This window comes from Salmo salar, chromosome ssa14 (assembly GCF_905237065.1).
Source record: "Salmo salar chromosome ssa14, Ssal_v3.1, whole genome shotgun sequence".
Taxonomy (NCBI): domain Eukaryota; kingdom Metazoa; phylum Chordata; class Actinopteri; order Salmoniformes; family Salmonidae; genus Salmo; species Salmo salar.
Genome location: NC_059455.1, coordinates 2,205,051 through 2,224,054, shown reverse-complemented (window position 1 = coordinate 2,224,054; position 19,004 = coordinate 2,205,051). Strand labels below are relative to the sequence as shown.

The following is a 19,004-nucleotide window of genomic DNA, read 5'->3' as shown; positions in this document are numbered from 1 at the left end:
ATAAATACAATAGGGGAGGAGGTAGTTGTTTGGGCTAAATTATAATTGGGCTATGTACAGGTGCAGTAATCTGCTCTGGCAGCTGGTGCTTAAAGCTATTGAGGGAGATAAGTGTTTCCAGTTTCAGAGATTTTTGTAGTTCGTTCCAGTCATTGGCAGCAGAGAACTGGAAGGAGAGGCGGCCGAAGGAGGAATTGGCTTTGGGGGTGACCAGAGAGATATACCTGCTGGAGCGTGTGCTACAGGTGGGTGCTGCTATGATGACCAGTGAGCTGAGATAAGGGGGGACTTTACATAGCAGGGTATTGTAGATGACCTGGAGCCAGTGGGTTTGGCGACGGGTATGAAGCGAGGGCCAGCTAACGAGAGCATACAGGTCGCAGTAGTGGGTAGTATATGGGGCTTTGGTGACAAAACGGATGGCACTGTGATAGACTGTATCCAATTTATTGAGTAGGGTATTGAGGCTATTTTGTAAATGACATCGTTGAGGATCGGTAGGATGGTCAGTTTTACAAGGGTATGTTTGGCAGCGTGAGTGAAGGATGCTTTGTTGCGAAATAGGAAGCCAATTCTAGATTTAACTTTGGGTTGGAGATGTTTGATGTGAGTCTGGAAGGAGAGTTTACAGTCTAACCAGACACCTAGGTATTTGTAGTTGTCAACATATTCTAAGTCAAACCACCCAGAGTAGTGATGCTGGACGGGCGGGCAGGTGCAGGCAGCGATCGGTTGAAGAGCATGCATTTAGTTTTACTTGTATTTAAGAGCAGTTGGAGGCCACGGAAGGATAGTTGTATGGCATTGAAGCTCGTCTGAAGGGTTGTTAACACAATGTCCAAAGAAGGGCCAGAAGTATACAAAATGGTGTCGTCCGCGTAGAGGTGGATCAGAGACTCACCAGCAGCAAGAGCGACATCATTGATGTATACAGAGAAGAGAGTCGGCCCAGGAATTGAACCCTGTGGCACCCCCGTAGAGACTGCCAGAGGTCCGGACAACAGGCCCTCCGATTTGACATACTGAACTCTATCAGAGAAGTAGTTGGTGAACCAGGCAAGGCAATCATTTGAGAAACCAAGGCTATTGAGTCTGCCGATGAGGATGTGGCGATAGACAGAGTCGAAAGCCTTGGCCAGGTCAATGAATACGGCTGCACAGTATTGTTTCTTATCGATGGTTGTATAGCGGAGAAGGTGCGGTCGGATTCGAAATGGTCGGTAATCTGTTTGTTGACTTGCTTTCGAAGACCTTAGAAAGGCAGGGTAGGATATATATAGGTCTGTAGCAGTTTGTGTCAAGAGTGTCCCCCCCTTTGAAGAGGGGGATGACTGCAGCTGCTTTCCAATCTTTGGGAATCTCAGACGACATGAAAGAGAGGTTGAACAGGCTAGTAATAGGGGTTGCAACAATTTTGGCAGATAATTTAGAATGAAAGGGTCCAGATTGTCTAGCCCGGCTGGTTTGTAGGGGTCCAGATTTTGCAGCTCTTTCAGAACATCAGCTGACTGGATTTGGGAGAATGAGAAATGGGGAAGGCTTGGGCGAGTTGCTGTGGGGGGTGCAGTGCTGTTGACCGGGGTAGGGGTAGCCAGGTGTGAAGCATGGCCAGCCGTAGAAAAATGCTTATTGAAATTCTCAATTATAGTGGATTTATCGGTGGTGACAGAGTTTCCTGTCCTCAGTGCAGTGGGCAACTGGGAGGAGGTGCTCTTATTCTCCAAGGAATAATCAAAAGCTTTGATTTGGGAATTCTAAATTCCAACAGAACAAAGTGTATTAATCAATATCAAATATTTCAATGCCCTTGGACACGGGAAAAAGGGGTCACCTTTTTTAACACAAATGCTAACTGATTCAAAGTATGGAATGACCCTGTGTAGTAGATGTGAAAAAGAATATCAGTTTATACCAAAACTTATGTTAATAATTAGGTAGCATTGTGTGGTTGTTGTTAGATGACAGATGTATCAATTCACTGTATCAGATTGCTATCAGTTTTGTCACAGAACTTTTTTGGGTTTGTGTTGCAGGAAGCACATTTCTGCTTAAAAAAGCTAGCCTTGGCTTTTCTAACTGCCTGTGTATATTGGTTTCTAACTTCACTGAAAAGATGCATATCACGGGGGCTGTTCGATGCTAATGCAGAACGCCACAGGATGTTTTTGTGTTCGTTAAGGGCAGTCAGGTCTGGAGAGAACCAAGGGCTATATCTGTTCCTGGTTCTACATTTCTTGAATGAGGCATGCTTTAAAAAAAATAACCAGGCATCCTCTACTGACGGGATGAGGTCAATATCCTTCCAGGATACCCTGGCCAGGTCGATTAGAAAGGCCTGCTTGCAGAAGTGTTTCAGGGAGCGTTTGACAGTGATGAGTGGAGGTCGTTTGACCGCTGACCCATTACGGATGCAGGCAATGAGGCAGTGATCGCTGAGATCTTGGTTGAAAACAGCAGAGGTGTTTTTAGAGGGCAAGTTGGTTAGGATGATATCTATGAGGGTGCCCGTGTTTACGGCTTTGGGGTGGTACCTGGTAGGTTCATTGATAATTTGTGTGAGATTGAGGGCATCAAGCTTAGATTGTAGGATGGCTGGGGTGTTATAAGCATGTCCCAGTTTAGGTCACCTAGCAGCACGAGCTCTGAAGATAGATGGGGGGCAATTAGTTCACATATGGTGTCCAGAGCACAGCTGGGGGCAGAGGGTGGTCTATAGCAGGCGGCAACGGTGAGAGACTTGTTTTTAGAGAGGTGGAAGTTCAAATTGTTTGGGTACAGACCTGGATAGTTGGACAGAACTCTGCAGGCTATATCTGCAGTAGATTGCAACACCGCCCCCTTTGGCTGTTCTATCTTGTCTGAAAATGTTGTAGTTAGGGATGGAGATTTCAGAGTTATTGGTGGTCTTCCTAAGCCAGGATTCAGACACGGCTAGGACATCCGGGTTGGCAGAGTGTGCTAAAGCAGTGAATAAAACAAACTTAGGGAGGAGGCGTCTAATGTTAACATGCATGAAACCAAGGCTATTACAGTTACAGAAGTGATCAAAAGAGAGCGCCTGGGGAATAGGAGTGGAGCTAGGCACTGCAGGGCCTGGATTCACCTCTACATCGCCAGAGGAACATAGGAGGAGTAGGATAAGGGTACGGCTAAAAGCTATGAGAATTGGTCGTCTAGGACGTCCGGAACAGTGAGTAAAAGGAGCAGGTTTCTGGGGGCGATAAAATAGCTTCAAGGTATAATGTGCAGACAAAGGTATGGTAGGATGTGAATACAGTTGAGGTAAACCTAGACATTGAGTGATGATGAGAGAGATGTTGTCTCTAGAAACATCATTGAAACCAGGTGATGTCATTGCATGTGTGGGTGGTGGAACTGAACGTTTGGATAAGGTATAATGAGCAGGGCTAGAGGCTCTACAGTGAAATAAGCAAATAAACACTAACCAGAACAGCAATGGACAAGGCATATTGACATTAAGGAGAGGCATGCTTAGCCGAGTGATCATAAGAGTCCAGTGAGTAGTGAGGTTGGTTGGGGTCACGGCGATTAAGACAGCTAGCCGGGCCATGGATAGCAAGCTGGCAGAAGATGGACTGTTTTTAGCCACCTCGTGCGTATCCGTGTGGGTTCCGTGTGGTAGAGGGGACCAATCCAATTGGCAAAATAGTTATAGTTATAGTGGCCCAAGAAAATTGTCCGATAGACCTATTCAGATAGCAGCCGATAAGACGGCTAACGATTAGCGGGCCGCAGATGGGCGTTCAGGTTACGTCGCGACGGAGAGGCCAGTTGGATAACTCCCTCGGGCAGATAACGTTGGTAGTCCAGTCGTGAAGGCCCGGTGGGGCTCCGCATCGGCAGTTAAACGGGTCCGGATAGGTGATTGAAAAAAATATTTTAAAAAGATATGCAAAGAAAATATGTAAATATATACACTGCTCAAAAAAATAAAGGGAACACTTAAACAACACAATGTAACTCCAAGTCAATCACACTTCTGTGAAATCAAACTGTCCACTTAGGAAGCAACACTGATTGACAATAAATTTCACATGCTGTTGTGCAAATGGAATAGACAACAGGTGGAAATTATAGGCAATTAGCAAGACGCCCCCAATAAAGGAGTGGTTCTGCAGGTGGGGACCACAGACCACTTCTCAGTTCCTATGCTTCCTGGCTGATGTTTTGGTCACTTTTGAATGCTGGCGGTGCTTTCACTCTAGTGGTAGCATGAGACGGAGTCTACAACCCACACAAGTGGCTCAGGTAGTGCAGCTCATCCAGGATGGCACATCAATGCGAGCTGTGGCAAGAAGGTTTGCTGTGTCTGTCAGCGTAGTGTCCAGAGCATGGAGGCGCTACCAGGAGACAGGCCAGTACATCAGGAGACGTGGAGGAGGCCGTAGGAGGGCAACAACCCAGCAGCAGGATGGCTACCTCCGCCTTTGTGCAAGGAGGAGCAGGAGGAGCACTGCCAGAGCCCTGCAGAATGACCTCCAGCAGGCCACAAATGTGCATGTGTCTGCTCAAACGGTCAGAAACAGACTCCATGAGGGAAGTATGAGGGCCCGACGTCCACAGGTGGGGGTTGCGCTTACAGCCCAACACCGTGCAGGACGTTTGGCATTTGCCAGAGAACACCAAGATTGGCAAATTCGCCACTGGCGCCCTGTGCTCTTCACAGATGAAAGCAGGTTCACACTGAGCACATGTGACAGACGTGACAGAGTCTGGAGACGCCGTGGAGAACGTTCTGCTGCCTGCAACATCCTCCAGCATGACCGGTTTGGCGGTGGGTCAGTCATGGTGTGGGGTGGCATTTCTTTGGGGGGCCGCACAGCCCTCCATGTGCTCGCCAGAGGTAGCCTGACTGCCATTGGGTACCGAGATGAGATCCTCAGACCCCTTGTGAGACCATATGCTGGTGCGGTTGGCCCTGGGTTCCTCCTAATGCAAGACAATGCTTGACCTCATGTGGCTGGAGTGTGTCAGCAGTTCCTGCAAGAGGAAGGCATTGATGCGATGGACTGGCCCGCCTGTTCCCCAGACCTGAATCCAATTGAGCACATCTGGGACATCATGTCTCGCTCCATCCGCCAACGTCATGTTGCACCACAGACTGTCAAGGAGTTGGCGGATGCTTTAGTCCAGGTCTGGGAGGAGATCCCTCAGGAGACCATCCGCCACCTCATCAGGAGCATGCCCAGGCGTTGTAGGGAGGTCATACAGGCACGTGGAGGCCACACACACTACTGAGCCTCATTTTGACTTGTTTTAAGGACATTACATCAAAGTTGGATCAGCCTGTAGTGTGGTTTTCCACTTTAATTTTGAGTGTGACACCAAATCCAGACCTCCATCGGTTGATAAATTGGATTTCCATTGATTATTTTTGTGTGATTTTGTTGTCAGCACATTCAACTATGTAAAGAAAAAAGTATTTAATAAGATTATTTCATTCATTCAGATCTAGGATGTGTTTTTTTAGTGTTCCCTTTATTTTTTGAGCAGTGTATATACACGGGACACGACAAGACGAGGACAAAGGACGTCTGACTGCTATGCCATCTTGGATGTAATTAACTGGCCACTGAGTGTATATTTCAAATAACATTATCAGTTTCATTAGTTTATGTTACTGTAGGCTATATGTTAAAACAAAATACCACAAACTCCAAAATTCTAATGTTCAATCAATTTTATTTGTGGAGTGCCTTTGTTACAACTATGAAAAAAAAAGCATACAGTGCCTTCAGAAAGTATTCACAATCCTTGACTTTTTCCACATTTTGTTGTGTTACAAAGTGGGATTAAAATTGATTTTATTGTCATTTTTTGTCAACAATCCACACAAAATACACTTTTGAAGTGGAAGAATTTTTTTTTTTTTTTTTTAAGTCGAAAAATGTGTTAAATATTAAAATCCCTGAGTGAATATATTTTAGAATCACCTTTGGCAGTGATTACAGCTGTGAGTCTTTTGGGGTAAAGGCGTCCACATGCTTCCCTTCTGAAACAACATTTTTTGACATTTTTGTTCGTTTTGGTCTTCGGCAAGGTTTTTTTCAGCTGTTCGTGCACATGCGTCTTTTTCTTGAGGCAAGATGAAATCGGTAGCTGAAGTCTGCGCCCCTTCGTTGGTGATTGGTCAACCGTAGGGATTCTTCAATTAAGTGTTTGTTGTCATTCAGCGAGAGAAGACTCGTTTTCATGCACATTTTTTTCACTTGAGAAATACTGCACCAAACAAATTCGAATTTGCGTGACTAACATCTCCTCTGCAAAAACATCAAAATGAATGATAAGACGTCTCTCAAGATGGACAAGATGGACAAACAGTACTATTGCCATTTTTCAAGCAAAGGTCTTTTAAGGGTGTATGCTAGCACACTCGTTCGGTTCGCCTAGCCAAGTTTGGTAAGGCGAACCGAAGCATGCTGGCGCCTTCAGTCTCAAAGAGCTCGTCACACCTGGATTGTGCAAAATGTGGCCATTTATTCTTTTAAAAATTATTCAAACTCTGTCAAATTGGTTGTTGATCTTTACTAAACAACTATTTTCAGGTCATAGATTTTCAAGTAGATTTAAGTCATAACTGTAACTCGGCCACCCAGGAACATTCACTGCTTTCTTGGTAAGCAACTCCAGTGTAGATTTGGCCTTGTGTTTTAGGTTATTGTCCTGCTGAAAGGTGAACTAATCTCCCAGTGTCTGGTGGAAAGCAGACTAAACCAGCTTTTCCTCTAGGATTTTGCATGTGCTTAGCTCTATTGTGTTTTTTTATCCTGAAAAACTCCCCAGTCCTTAATGATGACAAGCATAACCATAACATGATGCAGCAACCACCATGCTTGAAAATATGGAGAGTGGTACTCTAATGTATTGTATTGTATTGTATTTGCCCCAAACATAACATTTTGTATTCAGGACAAAAAGTTAATTGCTTTGCCACATTTTTGGCAGTATAACTTTAGCGCCTTGCTGCAATCAAGGATGCATTTTTTTGAATATTTTTATTCTGTAAATGCTTTTTTTCACTCTGTCAATTAGGTTAATATTGTGAAGTAACTACAATGGTGTTTGTCCATCTTCAGTTATTTCCCATCACAGTCATTTAACTTTGTAACTGTTTTAAAGTCACCATTGCCCTCAGAGTGAAATCCCTGAGTGCTTTCCTTCCTCTTCGGCAATTGAGTTAGGAAAGACGCCTGTATCTTTATAGTGACTGGGTGTATTCAACAAGTAATTTAACTTCAGCATGCTCAAAGAGATATTCAATGTCTGATTTTTTTTTAGTCGGCGTTCTTTGCGAGGCATTGGAAAACTTCTGTTTTTTGTGGCTGAATCTGTGTTTGAAATTCACTGCTCGACTGAGGGACCTTAAAGGTAATTTTATGTGTTGGGTACAGAGATGAGGTAGTCATTAAAAAAAAACATGTTAAACAGAGTCCATGCAACTTATTATATGACTTGTTAAGCAAAGTTTTACTCCTGAACTTATTTAGGCTTGCCATAACAAAGGGGTTTAATATTTAGACTCAAGATGTTTCAGCTTTTCATTTTAAAAAATGTGTTTAAAATAGTTACTCTTTTACATGACGGAGCATTGGGTGTAGGCCAGTGACAAAACAATCTACATTTATTCCATTTAAAATTCAGGCTGTAACACAATTTTTTGGGGAAAAGTTAAGGGGTTTGAATACTTTCAGAAGGCACTGTATGTGTTGGAACACTGTAACAGCTTCTTCTTACAATGACAAAATAAAAATAAATACCCCAACCACCAAGACACACATGATGAAAACATCAGTAGGCTAAACATCACTATAAGCACCAAGTGTGCTTTATAAATAGTGAAAATTGGCACAAAAGCAATAATGGCATTATAATGAATATAAGTGTTTTTGACGGCAGTCAAAAATTGTCAATTATTGTCAGCTTACGCTTACAGGTTTTTTTTCCGCTTAGGTCTCAGAGGTGTAGGTTCGGACTGATGCTCAGAATCAGAAGAATAATCACCAGAGATGTCATGATTCATTTCTTCCGTCGGAGTCGTTTTCATTCAGATTTTGTAGCAATGCTAACGCAGCATGTGCGTTCATTCGTCTTGGTCTTCTTGCCATTGTAAATTATGCACGCTCTCACTGTGTACTCCAAGTAGGCCTGACTAGACTGATAAGACTCCTTGGATTCGGTGGACTGATATGGGGTACATACCGTTTTGAGATTATAATTACAATAGATTAATACAATAGAATGGCCCGCCCTGTTCTCGGGTGATTATCAACTGGGCATGGCACCTTCAACTATTGGGAGAAGGAGGGATAATGGGCGAAAATCATTAAAAAAAAGGACATGCCCTCCTAAAACTGGATATAACTTCAGTTCTGTTTGTGATATTAAGATTCTAACAACGACAGTGTGTGCTATAAACGTATTTAGGAAAAGTCAAGGACTGCGGGGAATGACTTTAAAAATGGCAGAGTAATACATTTTTTAATTCATGAGCAGTCCAAATTACTGATTTATGCATTTCTAGTGTTAAAGCCACAGTCTGCAATATTTCCAGTTCTTCTATGGTCAATTGGTAATATCTATATTATAATATGCTAAGCCTTGTAAACTGAGGGAGGATCTCCACCTACAAAATTGCACAGCTTTTCTTCATTTTAGGCTCAAAAGAAGCTTGTTGTCCTCTTACAGTATATCTGGCTTTATCCTGCTCTGTTTTGTATTATATAGGGCTGTCAAACTGTATATATATTTTTTTTATCAAGTTAATCGCTGGATTTGCTGTGATAAATTGCAATTAATCACCAATTCAGCTGTAATTTAAAGGGCAATTACATAATGATAATGAGATTGAAAATGTATCTCCAGCACAATACCAGTGTCTACATTTTGTAGAAAAAATATAATTAAGTTCTACCGAAGACTTTTACAAATAATGATTATCAAACATTGAGATTCACGGTGACGTGGGAAGCAAGAAAATACCCTCCCTCTGGCTAGAAACTCGTTGCAGGTTTTGAACGTTTTTCTTACTTTTAATCCTACCCTGTAATGCCACAGAGAATACATTTTTAACCACAGATCATAAAAACGCACCATTTTCACTTATGTAGACACTGGTATGGTGATGGAGATAATGAATATGAGGTTGAAAAGTGGAAGAATTGCCCTTTTAAGATTTTTTTTTAATACAAAAAACATTACAAGAATATTGGCGTCCTGATTTTGTCCAAAGTAATGGTTAGCAAAACCAAGAAATTTGATAAAGCCCTCTTTAGCTGTATATATATGATGTATTTTAGATGTTTTCAGTGCATTTTAAATGCTTTCAGACAATGAGATTAATCGCAGTAAATCCCTGCTACCGATAAATATATATTTTGGCTTATGGCCCCATCTATAACCACAAGCTAAACTTTTTGGGGATAGTGATATTTAGAGAATGTGATGACATGAGTTGATTTCGCATATATATAACCACCCCTCCTGCTTTTTTCAGTCTGTCACACCTAAAGATGTTGTAATCAGTAATGTCAATTTCCTTATCCGGAATTGAGCCATTTAGCCAAGTCTCTGTGAGAACCAAAATATCCGGGCTCGTGTCATGCACCCAGATATCTTGATATGTAATAGCCCAAGCCCTCTACGCGATCTGTACCAGTATGATGATAACACTGTGGAAATGGGAACAATTACATGAGCAGGGGTTGGGCTGTTGTTGAGTCAATGTTTCATAAGAGCTTCCTCGATGTTGGCCAAGATAACTTTTGTCACTTTCCTATTTGGATTCAAGCCATCCATCTTGTAAAACTTGGGCCTCTCCCAAATGTGGTCAAAATTGTCAATGAACTTCAAATCCATGGAGGAACAGTAGGATTTAATCCAGTAGTGTAGCCAGAGGAGAGGACAAAAGCGTCCCATTTCGTGACGTATTGTTGGTAGAGGCCTAGAAATTACAACCCGCTTTTCTGTCTCTTTTAGCCTGTATATGAGCCCTCTGATGTCATCTTTTAATTGCTCTGATTTATGAAGATTGTTGTAGTTTGTACCAACATGAATGACTGCTGTGAGCATTCGGAAACTGCTTCATTACAGTAGGGACCTGGTGATCTATGTCATGAACATGGGCTCCAAGAAAGCAGTGGGTCCTTGCTTCTGCCATCACTATATCCCTAACTACCGTAATTTCCGGACTATTAAGCGCACCTGAATATAAGCCGCACCCACTGAATTAAAAAAAAAATATTATTTTGAACATTAAGCCGCACATAAGCTGCAGGTGCCTACCGGTACATTGAAACAAATGAACTTTACACAGGCTTTAACGAAACACGGCTTGTAACAAAAATAAATAGGCTTTAACGAAACACGGCTTGTAATAAAAATAAATAGGCTTTAACGAAACACGGCTTGTAACAAAAAATAAAAAATTAGCAGTAAGCTTTAGTTGTCTTTTTGCACTGAGTCAATTCCTCACGCTGCTGTTTCCAATGTCTTATCATCGACTCATTAAGACCAAGCTCCCGTGCAGCAGCTCTATTTCCTTTTCCAACAGCCAGATCAATCGCCTTCAACTTGAAAGCTGCATCATATGCATTTCTCCGTGTCTTTGCCATGATGAGGGTGACAAAATAACTACCGTAATCAGAATGATGGGAAGTTTGAGAGCGCTCGATTTAATCTAAACAGTAAACAAAAAAGTTGTTTGACCTTAACCCGTTCGGCAATTTCATTGGTCTAATGAAAGCTTCATGCCGCCAAAAAACTGAGCACGTCACAGAATGTGTTTATTTTTTTAAAAAATTTCGAAAAAAAAAATTGAAAGCGGGAAAAATCCATATATTAGCCGCGTCATTGTTTAAGCCGCGAGGTTCAAAGCGTGGGAAAAAAGTTGCGGCTTATAGTCCGGAATTTACGGTATGCTTAAATCGGATCAGAAACAGCGGTTCCGGCTACAAGAGTCAACCGCGATGTGAGACAACCTTTGCTGGTGACAGCAAAGGGTAACGGGTAACCTAGCAAAGGGTGACGGGTAACCTAGCAAAGGGTGACGGGTAACCTAGCTAGCCAGGTCTAGTCTTTCTGATAATTTAGCTCCAAGTTATGGTAAAATCCAGCCAAACATGGTGTGTTAAGAACAGCACTAAGACTGTGGTCCCGAAATAAAACACTTAAAAGAAAAGTTGTAAAGGTATAAAATGTCTGTGTCTTAGAAATATAAAACGTATAGCTAAGTGTTTTAAAAAGTATAAAATGAAATGCTGTATCGCTACTCCAAACTTAATGCTTCCAAAGTGTAAATTATAGCAAACCCAGAGTAAAACGGAATGCTGCAGCCTGTAAAGTGTAAGCACATACCCGATTTGCAGTTGAATGCTCTCAGGCTCGAGTACTTACGACATCCCAATAATTTTCAAACATGTTGAATATATTCTGCCTCAAATTAGCCATTACCGCCATGTGTGAGCAGTGCTCAGAGCAGATGCGAGGCATGTACCACTGTCAGCCAATCAGCTACTCAGAACTATAAAGGTTATCTTCAACTACCTCACAAGTTAATAACAAATGGCACCAAAAAGAAAACAAGACACACTGGTCTTGTTCCATCTCTACAACTGCCAACTCATGCCAAAATAAAATATTGACATCATCGTTGTCATCATCAGCATCATTACAATTTTCTAATTATAAAATAGGCCTAAATGTCCTCATCTCTTTGATAGGGTTGATATCGATAACCAGAGTTAAGGGGAATTGGTATTTTCCATAATCCAATGCTGTTGACTTCAGGCATAACAATGCACATACAAGGATCGCAGCATCTTCCTCGGTTGCCATGAAGATTTCCTTACTACACCAGCCCAGCAAATTTGGCCCGACTCTGGCCTGATTGCCAATTGTACTGCCGCGCCGGTGCCGCCAGGTGTACAGTGGGGGGGAAAAAGTATTTGATCCCCTGCTGATTTTGTACGTTTGCCCACTTACAAAGAAATGATCAGTCTATAATTTTAATAGTAGGTTTATTTGAACAGTGAGACAGAATAACAACAAAAAAATCCAGAAAAACGCATGTCAAAAATGTTATGAATTCATTTGCATTTTAATGAGGGAAATAAGTATTTGACCCCTCTGCAAAACATGACTCAGTACTTGGTGGCAAAACCCTTGTTGGCAATCACAGAGGTCAGACGTTTCTTGTAGTTGGCCACCAGGTTTGCACACATCTCAGGAGGGATTTTGTCCCACTCCTCTTTGCAGATCTTCTCCAAGTCATTAAGGTTTCGAGGCTGACGTTTGGCAACTCGAATCTTCAGCTCCCTCCACAGATTTTCTATGGGATTAAGGTCTGGAGACTGGCTAGGCCACTCCAGGACCTTAATGTGCTTCTTCTTGAGCCACTCCTTTGTTGCCTTGGCCGTGTGTTTTGGTTCATTGTCATGCTGGAATACCCATCCACGGCCCATTTTCAATGCCCTGGCTGACGGAAGGAGGTTTTCACCCAAGATTTGACGGTACATGGCCCCGTCCATCGTCCCTTTGATGTGGTGAAGTTGTCCTGTCCCCTAGCAGAAAAACACCCCCAAAACATAATGTTTCCACCTCCATGTTTGATGGTGGAGATGGTCTCCTTGGGGTCATAGGCAGCATTCCTCCTCCTCCTCCAAACACGGCGAGTTGAGTTGATGCCAAAGAGCTCCATTTTGGTCTCATCTGACCACAACACTTTCACCAGTTGTCCTCTGAGTCATTCAGATGTTCATTGGCAGACTTCAGACGGGCCTGTATATATGTATTCTTGAGCAGGGGGACCTTGCGGGCGCTGCAGGATTTCAGTCCTTCACGGCGTAGTGTATTACCAATTGTTTTCTTGGTGACTATGGTCCCAGCTGCCTTGAGATCATTGACAAGATCCTGCCGTGTAGTTCTGGGCTGATTCCCCACCGTTCTCATGATCATTGCCACGAGCCCCAGGCCGAGGGATATTGACAGTTCTTTTGTGTTTCTTCCATTTGCGAATAATCGCACCAAATGTTGTCACCTTCTCACCAAGCTGCTTGGCGATGGTCTTGTAGCCCATTCCAGCCTTGTGTAGGTCTACAATCTTGTCCCTGACATCCTTGGAGAGCTCTTTGGTCTTGGCCATGGTGGAGAGTTTGGAATCTGATTGATTGATTGCTTCTGTGGACAGGTATCTTTTTTACAGGTAACAAGCTGCGGTTAGGAGCACTCCCTTTAAGATTGTGCTCCTAATCTCAGCTCATTACCTGTATAAAAGACACCTGGGAGCCAGAAATCTTTCTGATTAAGAGGGGGTCAGGTCAAATGCTTATTTCCCTCATTAAAATGCAAATCAATTTATAACATTTTTGACATGCGTTTTTCTGGATATTTTTGTTGTTATTCTGTCTCTCACTGTTCAAAAAAACCTACCATTAAATTTATAGACTGATCCTTTCTTTGTCAGTGGGCAAACGTACAAAATCAGCAGGGGATCAAATACTTTTTTCCCCCACTGTATGTACTATACCTAACTTTAGCTAGTTTAACAACAATGAACATAGTGCCAAATCATGTCGTTACTACCCTGCATGAATAAATCAATTTTATTTTTATATAGCCCTTCGTACATCAGCTGATATCTCAAAGTGCTGTACAGAAACCCAGCATAAACCCCAAACAGCAAGCAATGCATGTGAAAGAAGCACGGTGGCTAGGAAAAACTCCCTAGGAAAAACTCCCTAGAAAGGCCAAAAACCTAGGAAGAAACCTAGATAGGAACCAGGCTATGAGGGGTGGCCAGTCCTCTTCTGGCTGTGCAGGGTGGATATTATAACAGAACATGGTCAAGATGTTAAAATGTTCATAAATGACCAGCATGGTCAGATAATAATAATAATAATCATAGTAGTTGTCGAGGGTGCAACAAGCACGTCCGGTGAACAGGTCAGGGTTCCATAGCCGCAGGCAGAACAGTTGAAACTGGAGCAGCAGCACGGCCAGGTGGACTGGGGACAGCAAGGAGTCATCATACCAGGTAGTCCTGAGGCATGGTCCTAGGGCTCAGGTCTTCCGAGAGAAAGAGAGAAAGAGAGAATTAGAGAGAGCATATTTAAATTCACACAGGACACCGGATAAGACAAGAGAAATACTCCAGATGTAACAGACTGACCCTAGCCCCCCGACACATAAACTACTGCAGCATAAATACTGGAGGCTGAGACAGGAGGGATCAGAAGACACTGAATATGCTGGGAGCTAACCAACCAGGTTCCATGTTAGCTAGCTAACATTAGGCTCTAACCTGAAAGCAAACAGCTCTGGGATACGAATAATGTCAGGTAGGGAGCCAGCCAGCTAACATTAGCTAGCTAGCTAATGGTATAATTTAGCTCAAATTGAAACCACTTTCTTTGAATCGTGTAATATCTGAAAATGTCAGAAACGTTTAATATCAGAAAATGTAGCTAGCTAACACTAGACTATTTTAACTGTATACATCATCATGCATGATGGACGCGTCTCCCTGTCACAGATGCCATGCCACGGTTGCCCTTAGTTTGAAGATGTAATGTGGAGACAGGTCTTTTCTCCATCTCTTTAGCTATCATACTCTAATTCCACTGATTTTAAAACTTGATTCTCCAGAAGGTGGAGAGCAACACCTATGTAGCTCCACTCCACAATAAAAAAAAAAACATTTTAAGCCGCGTTCGACAGGATTACCAACAGACTGACCAGTTTAAATAGACAGAAGCCTTCTTTATGGCAGACCAATCCGAACTCCTCTCTTGACATGTCCAGCCCACTCAATATCTTAGCCAATCATGGCTAGTGAGAAGGTTGCTGACTTTTCTGTGGGTTAATTAAATAATGTGATTTGTATTTACAGATGGCATACAAGTTTGTTATTAAGGCACATGAAAGTTCACATGTTCGAGAAGGCATTTCTGCCAAAAAAAACGTTTTGACATTTTGATTAAAAAAATTATGTTAAAACGGCTCTCCAGTGAAGTCATGACTTGAGACATACGCCTAGTTTCCTGAATCGGGTCACAAATTATAACATTTATTTGAGTTAATCTCTGGATTGGCTGGGATTAATCGCATATTCAGAATTTGCTGAAATTGAGCTGTAATTTAAGATGTTTATACAAAAAGCATTACAGGAATATTGACGTCTTGTTTTTGTCCAAAGTAATATTAAGCAAAATCAGGTAAATTAATAAAGCACAATTTCTTTCATCTCAATACCAACTTGTTTTGATGTGTAGATCATGTATTTTGGACGTTTTCAGACAATACAATTAATCACAATCATTAAAAAAAAAAAAATTTAAGGACCAAATTATTAATTGGTGAAAATGTTGGTGCCACCACAGGAAAAAGTTATTCTGGAGCCCTCCTATATTGTTTTTTATATTGATTTCCAGGCTGTTGAAATTGCAGAGGGTGACTTTTTAATGTTGACCCCGTAGTTACATGCATTTGAATTTGTATGCTCTACACACAGTATGATTAGAAATAGCTTATCTATGCGCCATTCCTTTAAAGTCAGAGTGCCAAAGAAAAATATTTGCATCATTTGACAATTTAACAGACAAAGTTTTGTAACGCATTAATTTACCCCATGGTCACACAGGGTTCTTTGGTGGCAACCTGCCAGACTACCAGCGTGCGGAGGTGATGATGTTCATCATGGGCAAGGTGCCCGTGTATGGCACCCCCTGCCACACCTTGGACACTGTGAAGATTGGGTGAGTCACACTCATTAACTCCACGCTACAGGGTTTCCCATGGACATTAGGTTCATCTCGGGGGTTCTCCTTTCTGAGTTAGGGGTGACTGGTTTGGTACTAGGGTTTAATATTTTCCTGGTATTTTACAAATGCTTCATCCCAAGAACAAATCACTTTTCTTCCAGGTAACCCGGTATTTCCCGCCAAAATCGGAAGCATTATAAAGCATATAAATATGTCTGGATTTGATTAGAGCTTTGATCAGCATGAGAATTCTAACCTGATGCTGCCTGAGCCTCATGAGACATATATTAAATACATTTTTTGACCCCTACATTAACGATATTTAATGAGACCAAGCCCAAAAAATTCCAAATGATGATGCCATTTTCCAATACATTTATGATATAGGCTACTCACATTACGAACGACTGAAAAACATAAAAGTCACCCAGTTTCGATCCGGCCACGACTGGGAGACCCATGAGGCGGCACACAATTGGCCCAGCGTCGTCCAGGTTAGGGGAGTGTTTGGCCTGGCTGGGATGTCCTTGTCCCATCGCGCTCTAGCGACTCCTTGTGGCAGGCCAGGTGCATGCACGCTGACTTCGGTCGCCAGCTGTACGGTGTTTCCTCCGACACATTGGTGCGGCTGGCTTCCGGGTTAAGCGAGCAGTGTGTCAAGAATCAGTGTGGCTTGGCAGGGTCGTGTTTTGGACGGTGCGTGGCTCTCGACCTTCGCCTCTCCCGAGTCCGTACGGGTGTTGCAGTGATGGGACAGGACTGTAACTACCAATTGGGGTAAAAAAGTGCCCAAATAATAATACAAAAAAAAACATAAACGACCATAGATGTAGTTAGCTACAATATATGTTCTATTGGGTAAATAAATGAAACTAGCTCCTATAGGCTAATCTTTTTGAGTGTGGACTATATTACTGTATTATATTATATGGACTGGAATTAAGCACATCGTTCAAACCATGATACAGCAGAAGAGAACATGTGAATCTGGTGCAGCACATGCGGCCTGCAAAGTTGGAAGTATAGGCTAGCGAATTTGATTTTAATGATGAAATATAATAGGGCCTATTTGTTTACAAGTAGACTGACGCATATATACCTTTCATAATATTCCCCCTAATGTTATTAGCCTACCTCCTCTCTCTCTTGTTGCTTCATTCCTTCCTCGCCTTCAACAGTTAAATTGAATACGTTTTGTTGTCCTTCATCATTCTAATGACATCATTGAATAATATAGGACTATAATTAGATGCAGAAGGATTTCACTTCTCTTCAGGAATATTGAATAGTTATGGGTCTGAATAAATAAATAAAAAATTCCAGCAAGCTATTCTAGTCTAGCTTTTCCTGCGTGGGACTCCAAGAGCTAAGGAAAGTTTTTTTTTAAGGAAAGAGAGACTCCCAGTGGAGGTGCTTGCATATTGCGCAAGTGACAGAGGCTAGAAGTTAAAGGTTATTATACATAACCCATCATTAATTAGCTAAATATAAGGCTAATACTGCATTGAATATATTTCCTGAAAGATATCTAGATATATAGATATCATACAGCTCTAATAAAAAATTTTTTTTTTACAATTTAAAAACAATGTGACCTCCAAAAGCCAGATGGAGATGAGTAAATTAGATGTGGATTCAGACTTTATATTACTGTAGCATAGGCTATGCTGCAGCACATGTAGGCCTACCTGTTACAAGAAAAAAGTTACCATGATGATATGATAGGTCTACATGCATTGTGAACTGAGCTCCATACTGAGATGGGCTGTCTGTCCCCACCCTGAGATGGGCTGTCTGTCCCCACCCTGAGATGGGCTGTCTGTCCCCACCCTGAGATGGGCTGTCTGTCCCCACCCTGAGATGGGCTGTCTGTCCCCACCCTGAGATGGGCTGTCTGTCCCCACCCTGAGATGGGCTGTCTGTCCCCACCCTGAGATGGGCTGTCTGTCCCCACCCTGAGATGGGCTGTCTGTCCCCACCCTGAGATGGGCTGTCTGTCCCCACCCTGAGATGGGCTGTCTGTCCCCACCCTGAGATGGGCTGTCAGTCCCCACCCTGAGATGGGCTGTCAGTCCCCACCCTGAGATGGGCTGTCTGTCCCCACCCTGAGATAGGCTGTCTGTCCCCACCCTGAGCATTGACTCATCATGCAGAGGCCATAGAGAAGCAGATTTAAACATTGCATAAAATTTAACAGTTCCATGCCATGCTGTTCATATAAAAATGTATTATATTTCTCAGTTATTTATCCCGGGAAAAGGGAGTGGTTTTGGGTGGTAAATCTCGGTAACCACATTTGAAGCACTCGGCTAGGTACTGATTTGAATAATACATAATCATTATACTGGCTTTATTGGGCCATTTGTACGGATATTCAATATTTGTTGTTGTCTCGGTATCCAACCTGACACACAACACACACATCAAAGGCTGGGAGCAGCACATTCAACCATAATTGTTTGGCCCAGGGTCGTACATGCAATTTCGATTTACAGTCCATTGTTACCGTGGTCTAGTTGCCAACACCATTCATATGTTTCTATACTAGTGTCTCTTTAAAGGCCCATCTTATTTCAGCAAGCTAAATCAGTGTGTCTCCCACTCAAACTGAGTAGGGCGCTAGCCAAAATGTATGTCAGCATGAGGTCTATTAAGAAATGTTGCCGTGAGTTGAACTTAATGTTGCCATGAGTTAATATGCAGTAGCCTATATTGTATATGTATTGGAAATATATATGTATTGGAAACCCCTTTGTTTTTACACTGCTGCTATTCGCTGTTTATTATCTATGCATAGTCACTTTACAAATTACCTCCACTAACCTGTACCCCCGCGCATTGACTCGGTACCGGTACCCCCTGTATTTATTTATTTCACCTTTATTTAACCAGGTAGGCAAGTTGAGAACAAGTTCTCATTTACAATTGCGACCTGGCCAAGATAAAGCAAAGCAGTTCGACAACATACAACAACACAGAGTTACACATGGAGTAAAACAGATATACAGTCAATAACTGTATATAGCCTTGTTATTGTTATGTAATTTTCCTGTTACTTATTTCTTTTGTGTTTTGATCAAACTGAATTGTTGCTGATAAAAGGCTGTGCGTGATGACCTAGTGCACAAAAAAAATACTTTTGCGGTTAAATTACCATGTACCGAATAAATAAATTAAAACAACAAGTTAAATGGGTTTCCATCGCATTTTCAACTCTACGGATGGTTC

General features: G+C 42.2%; 1 protein-coding gene across 4 annotated transcripts in view; it reads left to right on the top strand.

Annotated features, from left to right (window-relative positions):
• The window catches only part of efr3a (EFR3 homolog A (S. cerevisiae)), a 255,603-nt gene that overhangs the window by 162,953 nt on the left and 73,646 nt on the right, over positions 1 to 19,004 (top strand). For all 4 annotated transcript variants that reach the window (XM_014139101.2, XM_014139102.2, XM_014139103.2 and 1 more), the window contains one exon: positions 15,656 to 15,770. In XM_014139101.2, coding sequence (XP_013994576.1) covers positions 15,656 to 15,770 — 115 coding nt within the window. The remainder of the gene's footprint in view (positions 1 to 15,655; positions 15,771 to 19,004) is intronic.